We start from the raw sequence: 12,971 nt of genomic DNA, 5'->3' as shown, positions 1-12,971 counted from the left end.
GTTGCATACAGCCTTATAGTCCTAATATATTTTATTGTTCTAAATATTTCTTACAATACTGTGCAATGTTCAATTTAAATAAAGAAAAAACAAAAAAATAAAATTAAAAATGTTAGTTTTAATTACAATGATTTGCCAACGAATAATAAATTGAACATGCTTTACTAGTCAAACAGAGATATTTGTGTAACTTTTATTTTTTGATATAAGTAATACTTGAAAAAGTTCTATATATGTTCAGTTTTCTGATAAAAATATATAAGTCATCTTATTTAATGTGTTTTAGTTGTAGAAAGTAAGAAGCAAAAAACTTAAAAGTGAAAGTCATAAAGTTCATAAGTATGGCTTAATGACAATGTGACAGTTGTGGGGAATAAATTAAAGTTGCCTTTACTCATATTCATTTAACATTTATACTTTAGCAAATTATATAATAAGTGTTCAACATTTATACTTTAGCAAATTATATAATAAGTGTTTGGTGGAATATTTTTATTATCAGAATCTCACGTTTTTAGCTGCGTTATTTTAATAGTGCGAATATTATGACGACTTCTATATATGTAATAATAAATAGGAATCTTTAATTCAAAACCGTATTGCTGTTTTTTTTAAAAAAATCAAAAATAAATTTTATTTTGTTTTACTAGCATGCATACATATAATATCAATCACAAGACTTTATGTCTCACGTGCGCCCGCACACGCACACACGCACACATGCACGCACGCGCACACACATATTACTAGGATCCTTTGAACAAGTAACTTACAAATATTAATCATCATTACAATTATGACTCTTATCCCTCTTTACAAAAATATAATTTTTATATTATAACAATTCTCAGTAATAAAATGGTTTTAAGAAAAACCCTTACCTTGTTGATGGCGGTTCTCAACCCCTTGAATTTTCTTCACCATCCAACCCGAGCCTCAACCAAAGCTCCACACGCCAAACTAATCTCCCAATTAACTTAATTTAATCTAATAACACCAAATTTCATATACTTCAATATAGAGTTTCACATGTAATGGGAGAAATTAATGGGAAACGTCCTCTTACCTTTTCTAACGGAACCTTGGACAAAAACCCCGCTAGGATGCAAGATTAATCCTCTCTTAAACACTAAAATTACCATTTCCTCAATATCTCAAACCCAAACTCGAAATTTGAAACAAAGTGAGAACTAGAGATGGATTCTTGAGATTACTCGCACTATAAATGCTAGATAAAAGTAAAGAGAGAGTCGAGAGACACATGTGGTCGCAAACAGGTCGTCAATCAAAACTACGGATTGAAGGTTATGTGGATTTGAAAGTGATGTATAAATAGTATTTTGGCTCTCTCTTCTCTCCTAGGGAAAAATGTATTTTGCCTTGATGAATGGAGGTGAAATGCTGAATTATGAAGGGTGGAAAGCTTATAAGCCTTGAGCTTGGGCCCTAAACATGGGCATGTTTGTAATTTTTTGAATCCGTTAGCTCTATTTTAGACCAAAATCTTTAATATAAGTACTCAAGTTTATGTTCTAAATATTTTTTTTATTATTTATAAAACAAAGTTCAAAATTTTAATATTTAAATTGAAACATATAAAATTCTTATTATTTTTTAATTATTAAAACTTTAAATTATAAATAAAAAATTATCCAACAAATACAAAATTTCAAAAATATCATATTTTATAAATATAATAAATTATAAATAATTTATTATTTAATTTCTAAAAATTCAGAATCTTACCTTTAATGTATTTATGAGCAAGTTTTGTTTTCCATAACAAAAAGCATTGAATTTGTTTACGAACATTTGTGATCAAATTCTCATTTGCAAGCTTTGAATTATATGACAAAGCATTTTATTTCAGAATCAAACACTATATATTTTCTTAATTTCTTTGAGCCTTTTATTTTCTCATAGAAAGTAAAATAGTAAATTACAAATTGATCTTTATCTAAATATAATTAGGAGTAAATTACCAATTATGTCCTCGAAATTGTAAAACGCTGATAAAAATAACCCTAATATTTGTTAAAAACAATTATACCCTTGAAAATTCTAAAAACGCAACAACTCTGTCTAACCGTGAAGTGAGCCCTTTTCCGTTAAACGGAGGTTGGTGATGTGGTAGACGGGATTCCAACGTGGCATCCTCATAAGGCCTTCCGTCCCGTTTCAGGTTTACCCCTAATTCATGAAACCCTAATTGTCCAATTCCTAGTAAATGACCAGGCTAACCTTAAATGAAACACTCTATTTAACTATGACCATTTTGGACGCGGGAAATTGAAGAATTTCTTAGTGTTGGTCTATGTTTCTCTTCGTCTCGTGTGTCTCTGCATTCACATCTTGAAATTGTTAACATCACTTGCAATCTCATGTTTGGCATTGATACTAGGTGAAGAAATCTCCATTGAACAATGAAGGTTTTGGTAAGCATTCATTGTTTTCGTTCTTCTTGTTATCAGTTCGTTGGGGTTTGCATATTGTTGGTGATGAAGTGAAAATTTTTTCTGATGGTTGTCTTGATGTGTTGATTTATCTGATTGTTACTTATTTGATATTTTTTGTTAGATGGCAACTCATATCACGTTTTTATATCACCATCGGGGTTGGTTAGAGAAGGATGTAGGTGGTGTGGTGAGGTATAACGATGGTTTAGTGAGTGTCATCGATAGGGTGCATGTTGATACATGTAATCTGCTCCTTGTTGAGGGTTTGTTTCTGGATTTAGATTATACTAGGTATAATGAAGTGTATTGGTTGGAGCCGGGGATGGATTTAGCTAACGGGCTACGGGTGCTGAGAAGGGATGCCGATGTGGTTAAGTTGTGTGATGCTGCACTGAAGAATAAAAACAGGATCCACTTGTATTTTGAGCATCCTGTTGACGCCGATCTAGAGTTAGTTGATGAAGTTGAGGGACCTCCTTCAGAAGACCAGTAATATCATGACCAGGATCTCCCACAGCATGATGAACATGGAGGACCAGATGATATAGTAGTTGATGGAGCTATTTCAGAAATTCAGGAAACTCATCAAGATGATCCTCCACAGTACGAGGAGCAATATCAACAGGAGGGTGAATCAGTGTTGAGTAAAGGGGGAATAATCAATCGGAGAAAGGTGACATAGGTACTGATAACGTACCCATTGAAACTGAGGCTGCAACTGTTGAAAATGAGGAACCCAATTTAGAAAATAACCATGAGACACACGTTGAAGGCAAAGAGGAGAAATCTCAGCGTCAGGAAGTTGAAGGCCGGGGAAGAAAGCACAGAAACATATGGATTTAGAGGACATGTCAGACTCCGAGCAAGAGAGGTTTTGGGAGGAGACCATGGATGCAGTTGAACAAGAGCTCACACAAGGCCATCCACATTCTGAAGCTGATGAAGAGGTAGTACATATATCAATCAATACTGAGGCAGTAACTTGACAAGTGGAACTTAGAGTTATTTTTTTTGTAGGCCAATCTCAACATATCCGCTTCAACAAGTCAGTCTGCTGGAAGGAGAGCTCCTAGGACCATCCTTGGGAGGAGAACAACCAGATCTAGCAAAGGTCCTACATCAACTCCTAAAACTCCCTCCAATACTGCTGCTGCCGCTGCTGCTTCTTTTAGTAGGGAAGGAATTAGGGTAAAGATGCCTATTATGAGGCCCCCATCAGCTCCAAGTCCAGCAGCCACTCCAAGGCCCACAGCTCCAAGTCCAGCAGCCACTACAAGGCCCACAGCTCCAAGTCCAACAGCCACTCCAAGGCCCAACCCACCATTTAGGCCCCCACAAATACGGCCCGTTGGACCTACTTCAACTGTTGTCCCTGGTTTAGGAGTTGCAAACACCACAAGGACTCCCGTGGTGTCAAATGAAACCATGAATGGAGCTAGTAAAGCAACAACTTCTAGGTTCTCTAAGTTCATGCCAAATCAGTCTGGTTGAAGGAGACTTGGATCTATGATTAGTTCTTCTTTTGGGTTATAAGTTGAAGTTTAGTTGCAATACTGTTTCTACTTTTTGAGTTATATATTGATATTAGCATTCATGGTTATTGGCCTTTGCTGCACAATTTAAGTCTTTTGGTGTCTGATATTAAAACTAATTAGGGAGTATTCAGTATTTTGGTTGGAACAATATGTGTTAAGGCTAAATGTTATGCAGATCAAATATTTTAGTTGGAACAATATGTGTTAATGCTAAATGTTATGCAGATAAAATATTTTGGTATTATTCGTGTTCCTTTGGCAGTGTTTCATTTCTTAAACCCATCTCAAATTAGTTAGCATATCTGAGTTGCCCTTTTTTACTTATTTGTATTCACTCCATTCATGTTATTGTCAATATTTAATTGAGTGTAACACATAGATCTAATTCATTAACAAGCAACAAAAATAGCTACAACAATGTCAACATAAATTCCACAAAACAATAACACATAACATCCATTGTTTGTCCTGCATGCATCCCTTCTCCTATTTAACCAAACAAATCACACTCAAAATCAAACTCAGTACAATTCCATACAAAATGATGCATAGAAACAATTCAACTCTCTTCATATGCTCCCTCATCATCTTTCCATCTCTGTGTATGGTCTCTGTCTCAAGACTGGTAAATCTCCCTTTCAAGACTCCACATTCATTGCATACTAGGGCTCCATTCTTCGAGATTTCCTCCAGCCCAACAGATTCCTTATTGGTTTCGTCCATCCACTGAAAATAACGACATCCAGTGTTCTTCGTCTGCCCAGCACAAAAGCCATTCATCAAGCTCAACTCTCAATAGGGAATAGGGACAGATTCACCAGAAAATTCATACATACCTTCCACAGAGGACACCTGAAAAACCATCTCCCTGGGTTTCTCCTCATCTTCGACTTCAACGCCACCACCTGAAGACGGCAGAAGCATGTCCCGTCATATGCTTGCTCCCGTGTTCGTCGAGCCTTTCAGAGTTACTATTTTCCACTAACTGTGTCCTTTGATTGTTATTGGACATGCCTCTGCTTCCACCATGCATGATAGTAATTAGGGTTTATGTTTGTGATGAATTGGGGAAAATATTCTCTCACATTCCATATAAAAGAGAAACGGGACAGAACGCCTTATGAGGATGCCACGTTGGAATCCCGTCTGCCACATCACCAAACTCTGTTTAACAGAGAAGGGCTCATTTCACGGTTGGACAGATTTGTTGCGTTTTTAGAATTTTCAAGGGTATAATTGTCTTTAACAAATATTAGGGTTATTATTGTCAGCGTTTTACAATTTCGGGGGCATAATTGATAATTAACTCTATAATTAGTATCAAAGAGAAGATACAATGATAAATTTATTGGCAGTAGTTGAAGCCTCGTTCACTTTAAAAGGTTCACTTGATAGATCACAACAATTAAGATGTGGCATTCTAGAACGGCAATGTGAAATATTTGTATCAAATATAATGGCCGTGTCGCCTTAGTTGCTATAGACTAAAAGATTCAGAAACTTTTTCTATTATTAAAACTAAAAAATTTAAAATTTAAAATACTATTAATATAAACTCTCTTCGCATATTGAAGAAACACCTTGATTTTTCTTTAAAAAAACAAAATAAATATCAACGTAAAAAGAAAAATTTATACAACTAATAATTCTTATAAAAGTAGTGCAAATAATAATGTCTTAGGAGTTGTATCTTACATTTGATTATTTTTCATAAGTGTATTTGAAAAAGTTATACTCAATAATCGAACAAATCTATCAAACTCAATGACCTCAATTTTCTTAAGATCAAATAGATAAAAAATATACAAAGAAGAAACAGAATAAATTTTCACATATACAAATTCTAAAATCACAATGAAATTATCTCATCAACTCATTACATGTTTAAGCTATAAAGAGAAAATAAACTGCTTTATGTTGTTAAACCGATAACCTTTTTAGTTTTTATCAATGCTTTTAAACGATGAATATATACTTTCTAGGTTTATTGAATGATATTTTTTTTCATGGATTGGATTTTACTTTCTATCTTTTATTTATTTGTTTTGTTCCAACAAAATACACACCTAAAGACATACAAATTAGTTGTCAGAAAAAAAAGATTTAGTCACTATAACCCCAAAAGGACCAAGACACAATACAAATATAATAGAATACCAAGGCACAATACAAGTTAGTTGTACATACATTATACCAATTATTTGTTAGAAAGAAATTCACATAAATCAAATTTTTAGGTCACTTGCCTTTGTTTGTTTGGTATTTGTCCTAATAAGTTATCCATGCTTACTTATTAAAGTCTTCAAAACTTTCAAAAGAAACTTTAGCTTACATAAGCCACCAGCAATATTACATTTACTCTTTCTTCCTAAATTTAAAGAGACTTCTTTTGGTAAAGTTTTTCCTATGTATAACACTACTTTTAAAATTTCAAAAGCACCTTTAAATGTAAAATATAGTAAGTGATCACTCTTTTTCTCTGTTAGTTTAGCCACTATCTTGCAGAATATCATATGAATTAATGACTTATGCTTTACAATAGGGTGTAATTATCATAACAAGAAATTATATCATGGAGTCAGTTGATGAAAGAGCCTACAAAACTTTGGTTATTCTGATATATGCATCATTATGCATTCTAGTCATTGGATGTGTTTGTATTTTGATATTGACTACTGAAGTGTCGAAGGAAATGAAGCTAAGAGCAGCATTATTGATAAGTCATCTTGAAGCAAGAAGGAAGGCAAAGGCTTTGATAGGAATAGGTTTGGCTCAGTTTATAAGAAGAGAGGTAAGGAGTTGAGTGGTTAATTTTTAACTGCTTAGTCCTAAGGCAGCTCTTATTTTCAGAGATTGGGGGACTAGGACTTAGTATTGTGTTTAGTGATCAGAGGTTAAGACTAAAATTTTAATTCCGGGATACAAAACTTCAGTCCCTTCAGCACCTCTAGAAATTGGGGATATAGCGGACTAAAATTTTTGGGGATGAAAACTGAAACTTTAATAACATTTTTTTAAAAAAAATATCATCATTTAACTTTTCAAATTCTAAAAATATCCCTCAATATCTATGTTTATCTTAAATGAGATACAACTCAATCAGTACATTTTACACCAAATATAATACAGAGACTTAATTAAGTCTCTGTCTCTCAGTTTTAATCTCTCAATCTCAGTGTCCTTTCCAAATGCAGCCTAATTGTTGTTGGTTGGCTATTTGTTATTTTTTTGAGCTAGTTTAGTAGGTTTATGAGCAGTAGTGCTAGTCCTAGTTGCTGCCTATAAATACTAGTGGTTAGTTAGTTTTTCATTTCACACTACAAGAAAAATACTAAGTACCATCGGATTTAGTGTCGCAGAGTAGTAGCGGATTAATCGGCGTAAATGTGTCGAATTCATCAGCTTAAATTATTACCGACGGATTTATGTTTCCAACGGTGAATTCACCAGTAATAATTGGAGGGAAAACAAAAAAAAAAATAGGCGCATAATGTAGGATTGGATTTACCGTCAGAAAAATTCGCCGGTAAACCTATTTAGTGAAACGCTGAATTTTGGTGACCTGCAATGGTTTACTGTCGAATTTATCTGACGGTAATTTTGCACTAAATTCGAAGTGCGAATGCTCTCCCCTTTCATTTCGAATCTCTCTCTCTACCCTTTCTTCTCCCACTCTCTCTCTAACCCTCTCCCTCCCTGTCATTCGGTCAGCTCCACCGTCTGGCTGCTGTCAGCCCCGCCGCCTCCTCAACCTGTCTCTCTTTCCCCGTTCTTTTTCCACTCTCTCTCTAACCCTATCCCTCCCACCGCTCCATCAGCCCCGCCATATCCTCTCCGACAGCCCCTCTCCCTTTCGCTGCCATCCACTTCTGCCAGCCGCCACTAACAGTATTGGCCAGCACCAACATTCTCCTGTCCACCTTTGTGTCTGCATTCTCCAGTGAATAAATTTCTGTTTTTGTTTTCGTTAAGTTTAGGATTAATTTAGGTTTTAGTTATTAATTAGTATTATGATTTAGTTAGAAGATTTTTTGTTTGGTGAATTTGCATGGTTAAGATAGGATTGGATTAGGCTATTAGACTTAGGTGAGTTCTAATGTTGTAATGATGTGATGTTGTTGTTATTGTGCTGTTGGTTTTGAATTGGAATTGAATGTAGTAATTTGGTTATGCTTAAACTTGAATGCATATATTTCACATAGTTCAAGTTATTCTATTCAAATAGGCATATTGCTAAATATTTGTGAAGTTGGAATGTGTACTTACCTCTTTTGTTTTATTTGATTTTGTAACACCCTAATTAGCCTAAGCTGTACCTCGCATCGTAAAGCAAAGGTTAATTAGAGATTACGACAATTCTAAGCTCATACATATAATACATAGAAAGAATTAATAATATCTAGAAGTCTGATGAAGGATATAGCTCAAAACAGGATTTGAAAAAGACAAAACGTACTAACGAAGCTACTAACTTAAAGCACAAGATATAGATAAGATATAGCAAAAGATAGTAGTATAATCTCATAATAATCTAGCCACGGCTTGCGGAGTTTAAGCCGGCTAGCCATATACAGACCATACATGAAACCAGACAGTAAAAATAGCTTATACAAGTTTTTCTCTCTCAAATACAAGCCTCTAGGCAAAGACAAAATACAAAAGTGAGAGATGTATAAACAAAATAAATCAAAAAGACTCCAAAAGAATCCAAGATCCTCCGCTGCTGTCACCATCCAAGCAACTCACCGAGGTGGGTTGCGACTTGCATCTGAAAAACACAACAGAAATATGGTATGAGAACTGGAGATTCTCAGTATGATAACAGTGCCCAGTGATGTAGGATATAAGACGTCGGGACGCCAAAGGCAATCCTAGACTTCATATCCACCACAAGATTGAATCTTAAGGCATACTAAAACAGATAAGCATGATTATATAGATCTTAACATAAATAAACAGGGTATTATATCTTAAGGGATTTCTATTCTAGCCAAACACCGCTGTCCCACAGCCTTCACCAACCTATCCTCTATGCGATCCCATCGCCACCGCCTTCCGAACCTCCTCAATCCCAGTAGAAATCACAATTATTTTCAATGCAAGTAAAACACAAGTAGAAGCATATAAGTCAAGTAATCCAAGTAAGCAAATAGGCATGTTATTCAATTAGGCATACATTTACAAGTCGGCAAAGCAAACAAACATATAGAAAATGCACATGATGAATGCCTGCCCTATTAGCTGTGATATCACATTGTCAATTCAACTGCCAACCCGACACATCTTCATGGAGATGTCGCCCTTCGGAATCATCATTGGGAACCCCCGAGATATAGTGCTTAGATCACTGTCTAAGGTTTTGCACCTGCACGCTCTATTGACCCGAAAGGATGCGAGCAGGATACTCTTGCCACAGACGTCACATCTCAATGCATGCGAGACGAACCACCGCCCTTACGCCGCCGCCGCTACCTCGACAGGCGGGATCCAACCACGGCCCCTGCCGGGTGCATATCATCTAATAATCTAAATTTAAAACAGTAGTTCAGTGGTTTTTCATAAAACATTTTCGATACAACAATGATTCATCATTGCACATTCGAGTTCTTGACTCATCTCAACCATTGTCACATCAACATTTCCATTTCCGAGTTCTCAACTCATCACAACTACTGTCAATTCACATTTCAATTCCGAACTCAACAGTTCATCAGTTTACAGTTCACATATCAGTCTACCTTCACACGCCATCAAACTATCCTCAGTACACTCGAAATCTAAGCCTCCATTTTTTAATTTTTCATAATAATCATCAACTAAAACCCTTAGGTTATTTCCCATGTTCTCATACTCAAAATTAAGCACAAAAGTCTTAAAATGGTGTCATAGAAGCTTACAATCTTGTTGGGAAGGTGAAATAGTTGAAAACAAACTTAAATTTGAAAAACAGGACGTGTGCGTTACGCACAGGGGTGTGCGCACGCACGCCCTGGAGAAGTTTTAAAACGTGTGCGTACGCATAGAGGTGTGCATACCCACAGGTACCAAAATTTATAATGTCTGTTCGCTCGCACAACCTGTGCTAGCGCCCTCAACACGTGTGTGCGCACAGGGCTGTGTGTACACATAGGTTGCAATTCCTCATTTGGTATGTACGCGCACAAGCTGTGCTAGCACTGTGAACAGATTGCCTGCCTCTGTGTGTGCGTATGCACAGGTCTGTGCGTGCGCACAGGTTAAAAATTTCGCAGAGGTGTGCGTGCGCACATACCAGAAATCATAAAATTCTGCAACTTTGCAGAATTTCAGATTTTAACACTAAACTTTGATTGATCATAACTTCCTCTAAAAGATTCCAAATTTTACAAACTTTATATTGATTCGAAGGGTTTTCAATAAGATTTAATTTCAAAAAAATTGCAATCAATTTTGAAAATTGAGGCATGAGTTATGATCAGACAAAGTTTACCCAAAACCAACTTTTGCCAAAATCCCCAAATTCTTGTAAAACACAACCAAAACCATACCATCCCCTCCCAAACTCCATTTTTCATAAGAATTTATCCTTTTTGTGTCATATTACACCAAACTTACCATATTTTCCTTCACACATTATTCTCAACCTCAATATCATATATCACATTATAATCAAACCTCTCTCACATTTTCCAACCACATTATCATTTCATCAATATCAACATCACACATATTATCACCATTTACTTTCCAATTCACACAATCCATCATCATCATCATATCATCATCAATCCATAATAAATCATCATACATCAATATTCAACAACTCATCAACCATTTTAATTCAAACCTATCCTATATGTCACTAGCCTAAGTGTCTATGAATATTATATACTACATAGAGAAAACCGAAACCATACCTTGGCCAATTTTCAATATGCCCTTAACCCAAAATGAGCACAACAATTGTAGCACCCTAACTACCAAAGCTCACACTTCCGGCTGCGCGACTCTGATAGCTCGAACATTACGACGACACTTATACTATTTAATACTAAAATATGAGCCTGTTTAAAACTTTAAACCGCAAAACCGCTCCCAAAAAAATACTTTTGATATACAACGTACATCCATACAACTTCATTCGAGTCAATCAAATAATACATAAGGCAGATACAATCACTAATTACACCATATCTCACATCAGTATCCATATGTAATAATTCCAATAATAAACTGTAGTTTTCGGAAAGCGCCCCTACCTCAAAACGCAAATTCTATAACCCAAACGTCTCACAGAGTCCTTTACGCCTCAACCCGAACTGACGGCAACCAAGACCTCAGCTCCCAGCCACTTTCACAATAACCATAGCAACACTAATCACAACATACAATAATCAGGACTCGACCCCGCGTTATCAAAACTCATATTCATTAACCAAGCACAACAAGGTACTAACGCAAGGCTTTCGAAATAGAGATACTCACTAGATTAGCGAAACGAAACAGCCGCAACTCCAAATCGACTCGGCAGCGGCTCCGTTAATAAATTCTGAATAACGGCGGCGGCCCGAATTTCTGATAATTGCAGCTGTACAACCACGCAGTGTCAATACTCTTTCCGAAATCCAAAAAGGACAGAAACCGCAAATTAAAACCCTTACCCGCATACTTTTCCGGCGACTGCAGGAGTAGCCAGCAGCTCCGGCAGTGGTCCCTAACGTCACAGAACCACTCCTGGCGGTCGGAATCACAGAGATGCAGCTCCCTTCTCCGGCAGCGACACCCGCGGCGGCCTGAACCCTTTTTGCCGGCGGCAGTTTGGGCTTACCATCATCAGCAGCAGCGAGCTCGGATGGTGGCAGCGGCGTCCGGGTCAGATTCCAGAACCCAGAAGTGGGAGCAGATTTGGCGGCGGGAGGAGGCATGAGCGACGGCGGCGCTCAAGAACTCCGGCGAGGACGCGTTCTGCCTCATCGCTCCTCTTCCTCTCGCGTGCAGCAGAAGAATCTTCGGCCAGGGTTTGGTGGTGGCGACACCCTCAGCCGCGGTGACACGCGTCGACAATGGCAGCTCGGCGGCGGTGGGAAGGAGCGGCGAGTCCCTCTCCGCGCGACGCCAACTCCACGCTTTCTCTCTCTCCCTCGGTCTCGCGCTCCCCTTTGGTCGCGATGAGGATGAGCAGCAACTGACGGCGAGGCACGGCGGTTGGACAGTGGCGCAAAGCTTCAGCGACAGCGACGCGGATGGCATCCCACAGTGTTGACGGCGACGACGCGACAGCGGCGGTGGAGCCCAGCACGCCGGCGCGAATCTCTTTCCTCTCCTCTTCTCTTCATCCGTAACTCATCCTCTCTCTCTGGTCCGTTTTCTGCTTCTGTTTCCTTTTCTCTTAGGAAATTGTTGGGTTGCAGGTTTGCTGAAGGGAAGAAGAAAAGGGGTGGCGGCTGCTATGCTTAGGAATTAGGGTTTTATTTTCAAAAGCTAGGGTTAGGGGCTTTTTGGTAATTTCAAATAAAGTTGAGAATAATATGGTAATTGAAACCCAAATTAAATCCAACACTAGAGGTATATAGAAAATACTACTTGCTCATCAATTTCACAAATTATTTTCAATAAATGCCCAAATCTAAAAATTAGAAATAATATACTTAATTTCTTCATTTTTCTAAAATAGCAATATTAATATTTAAAATATTACTTATCTAATCCAAATCATATAAAATCCTTATTATTTCATAACTATCAACTTTATAATTCAAATATAGAAAATAATTCAATAATTGTGAAATTGGATGATAATCATAACTTATCTCAAATCCAATAAATCAAAACTTGCCTTAATCATCTTTAATAAACTGATTTTCGAAATTAAGGCTATAAATAACTATATGATTTGAGACTTCATCATGATAAGACTTTTTTAAAAGTTCTGGGTCTTACATCCCACCCACCTTATAAAAATTTTCATCCTCGAAAATTGATACAAAACGAAAGAAATTTC

At 36.9% G+C, this 12,971-nt stretch overlaps 2 protein-coding genes across 2 annotated transcripts; one reads left to right on the top strand and one right to left on the bottom strand.

The window, feature by feature from the left end:
* LOC107647021 (protein transport protein sec31-like) lies at nt 3,290-3,947 on the top strand. Its single transcript, XM_016351155.1, has 2 exons — nt 3,290-3,403; nt 3,474-3,947. Exons 1-2 carry the CDS (start codon nt 3,290-3,292, stop codon nt 3,945-3,947), a joined length of 588 nt encoding a protein of 195 aa, XP_016206641.1.
* On the bottom strand, nt 11,414-12,211 carry LOC110264032. Its single transcript, XM_021105802.1, has 2 exons — nt 11,632-12,211; nt 11,414-11,558 (listed from the first exon to the last, which is right to left on the bottom strand). Exons 1-2 carry the CDS (start codon nt 11,893-11,895, stop codon nt 11,460-11,462), a joined length of 363 nt encoding a protein of 120 aa, XP_020961461.1. The 5' UTR covers nt 11,896-12,211; the 3' UTR covers nt 11,414-11,459.

Source organism: Arachis ipaensis, chromosome B06 (assembly GCF_000816755.2).
Source record: "Arachis ipaensis cultivar K30076 chromosome B06, Araip1.1, whole genome shotgun sequence".
Lineage (NCBI taxonomy): Eukaryota > Viridiplantae > Streptophyta > Magnoliopsida > Fabales > Fabaceae > Arachis > Arachis ipaensis.
Note: the sequence above shows the minus strand (reverse complement) of the source record. Positions and strands in the feature narration are given on the sequence as shown.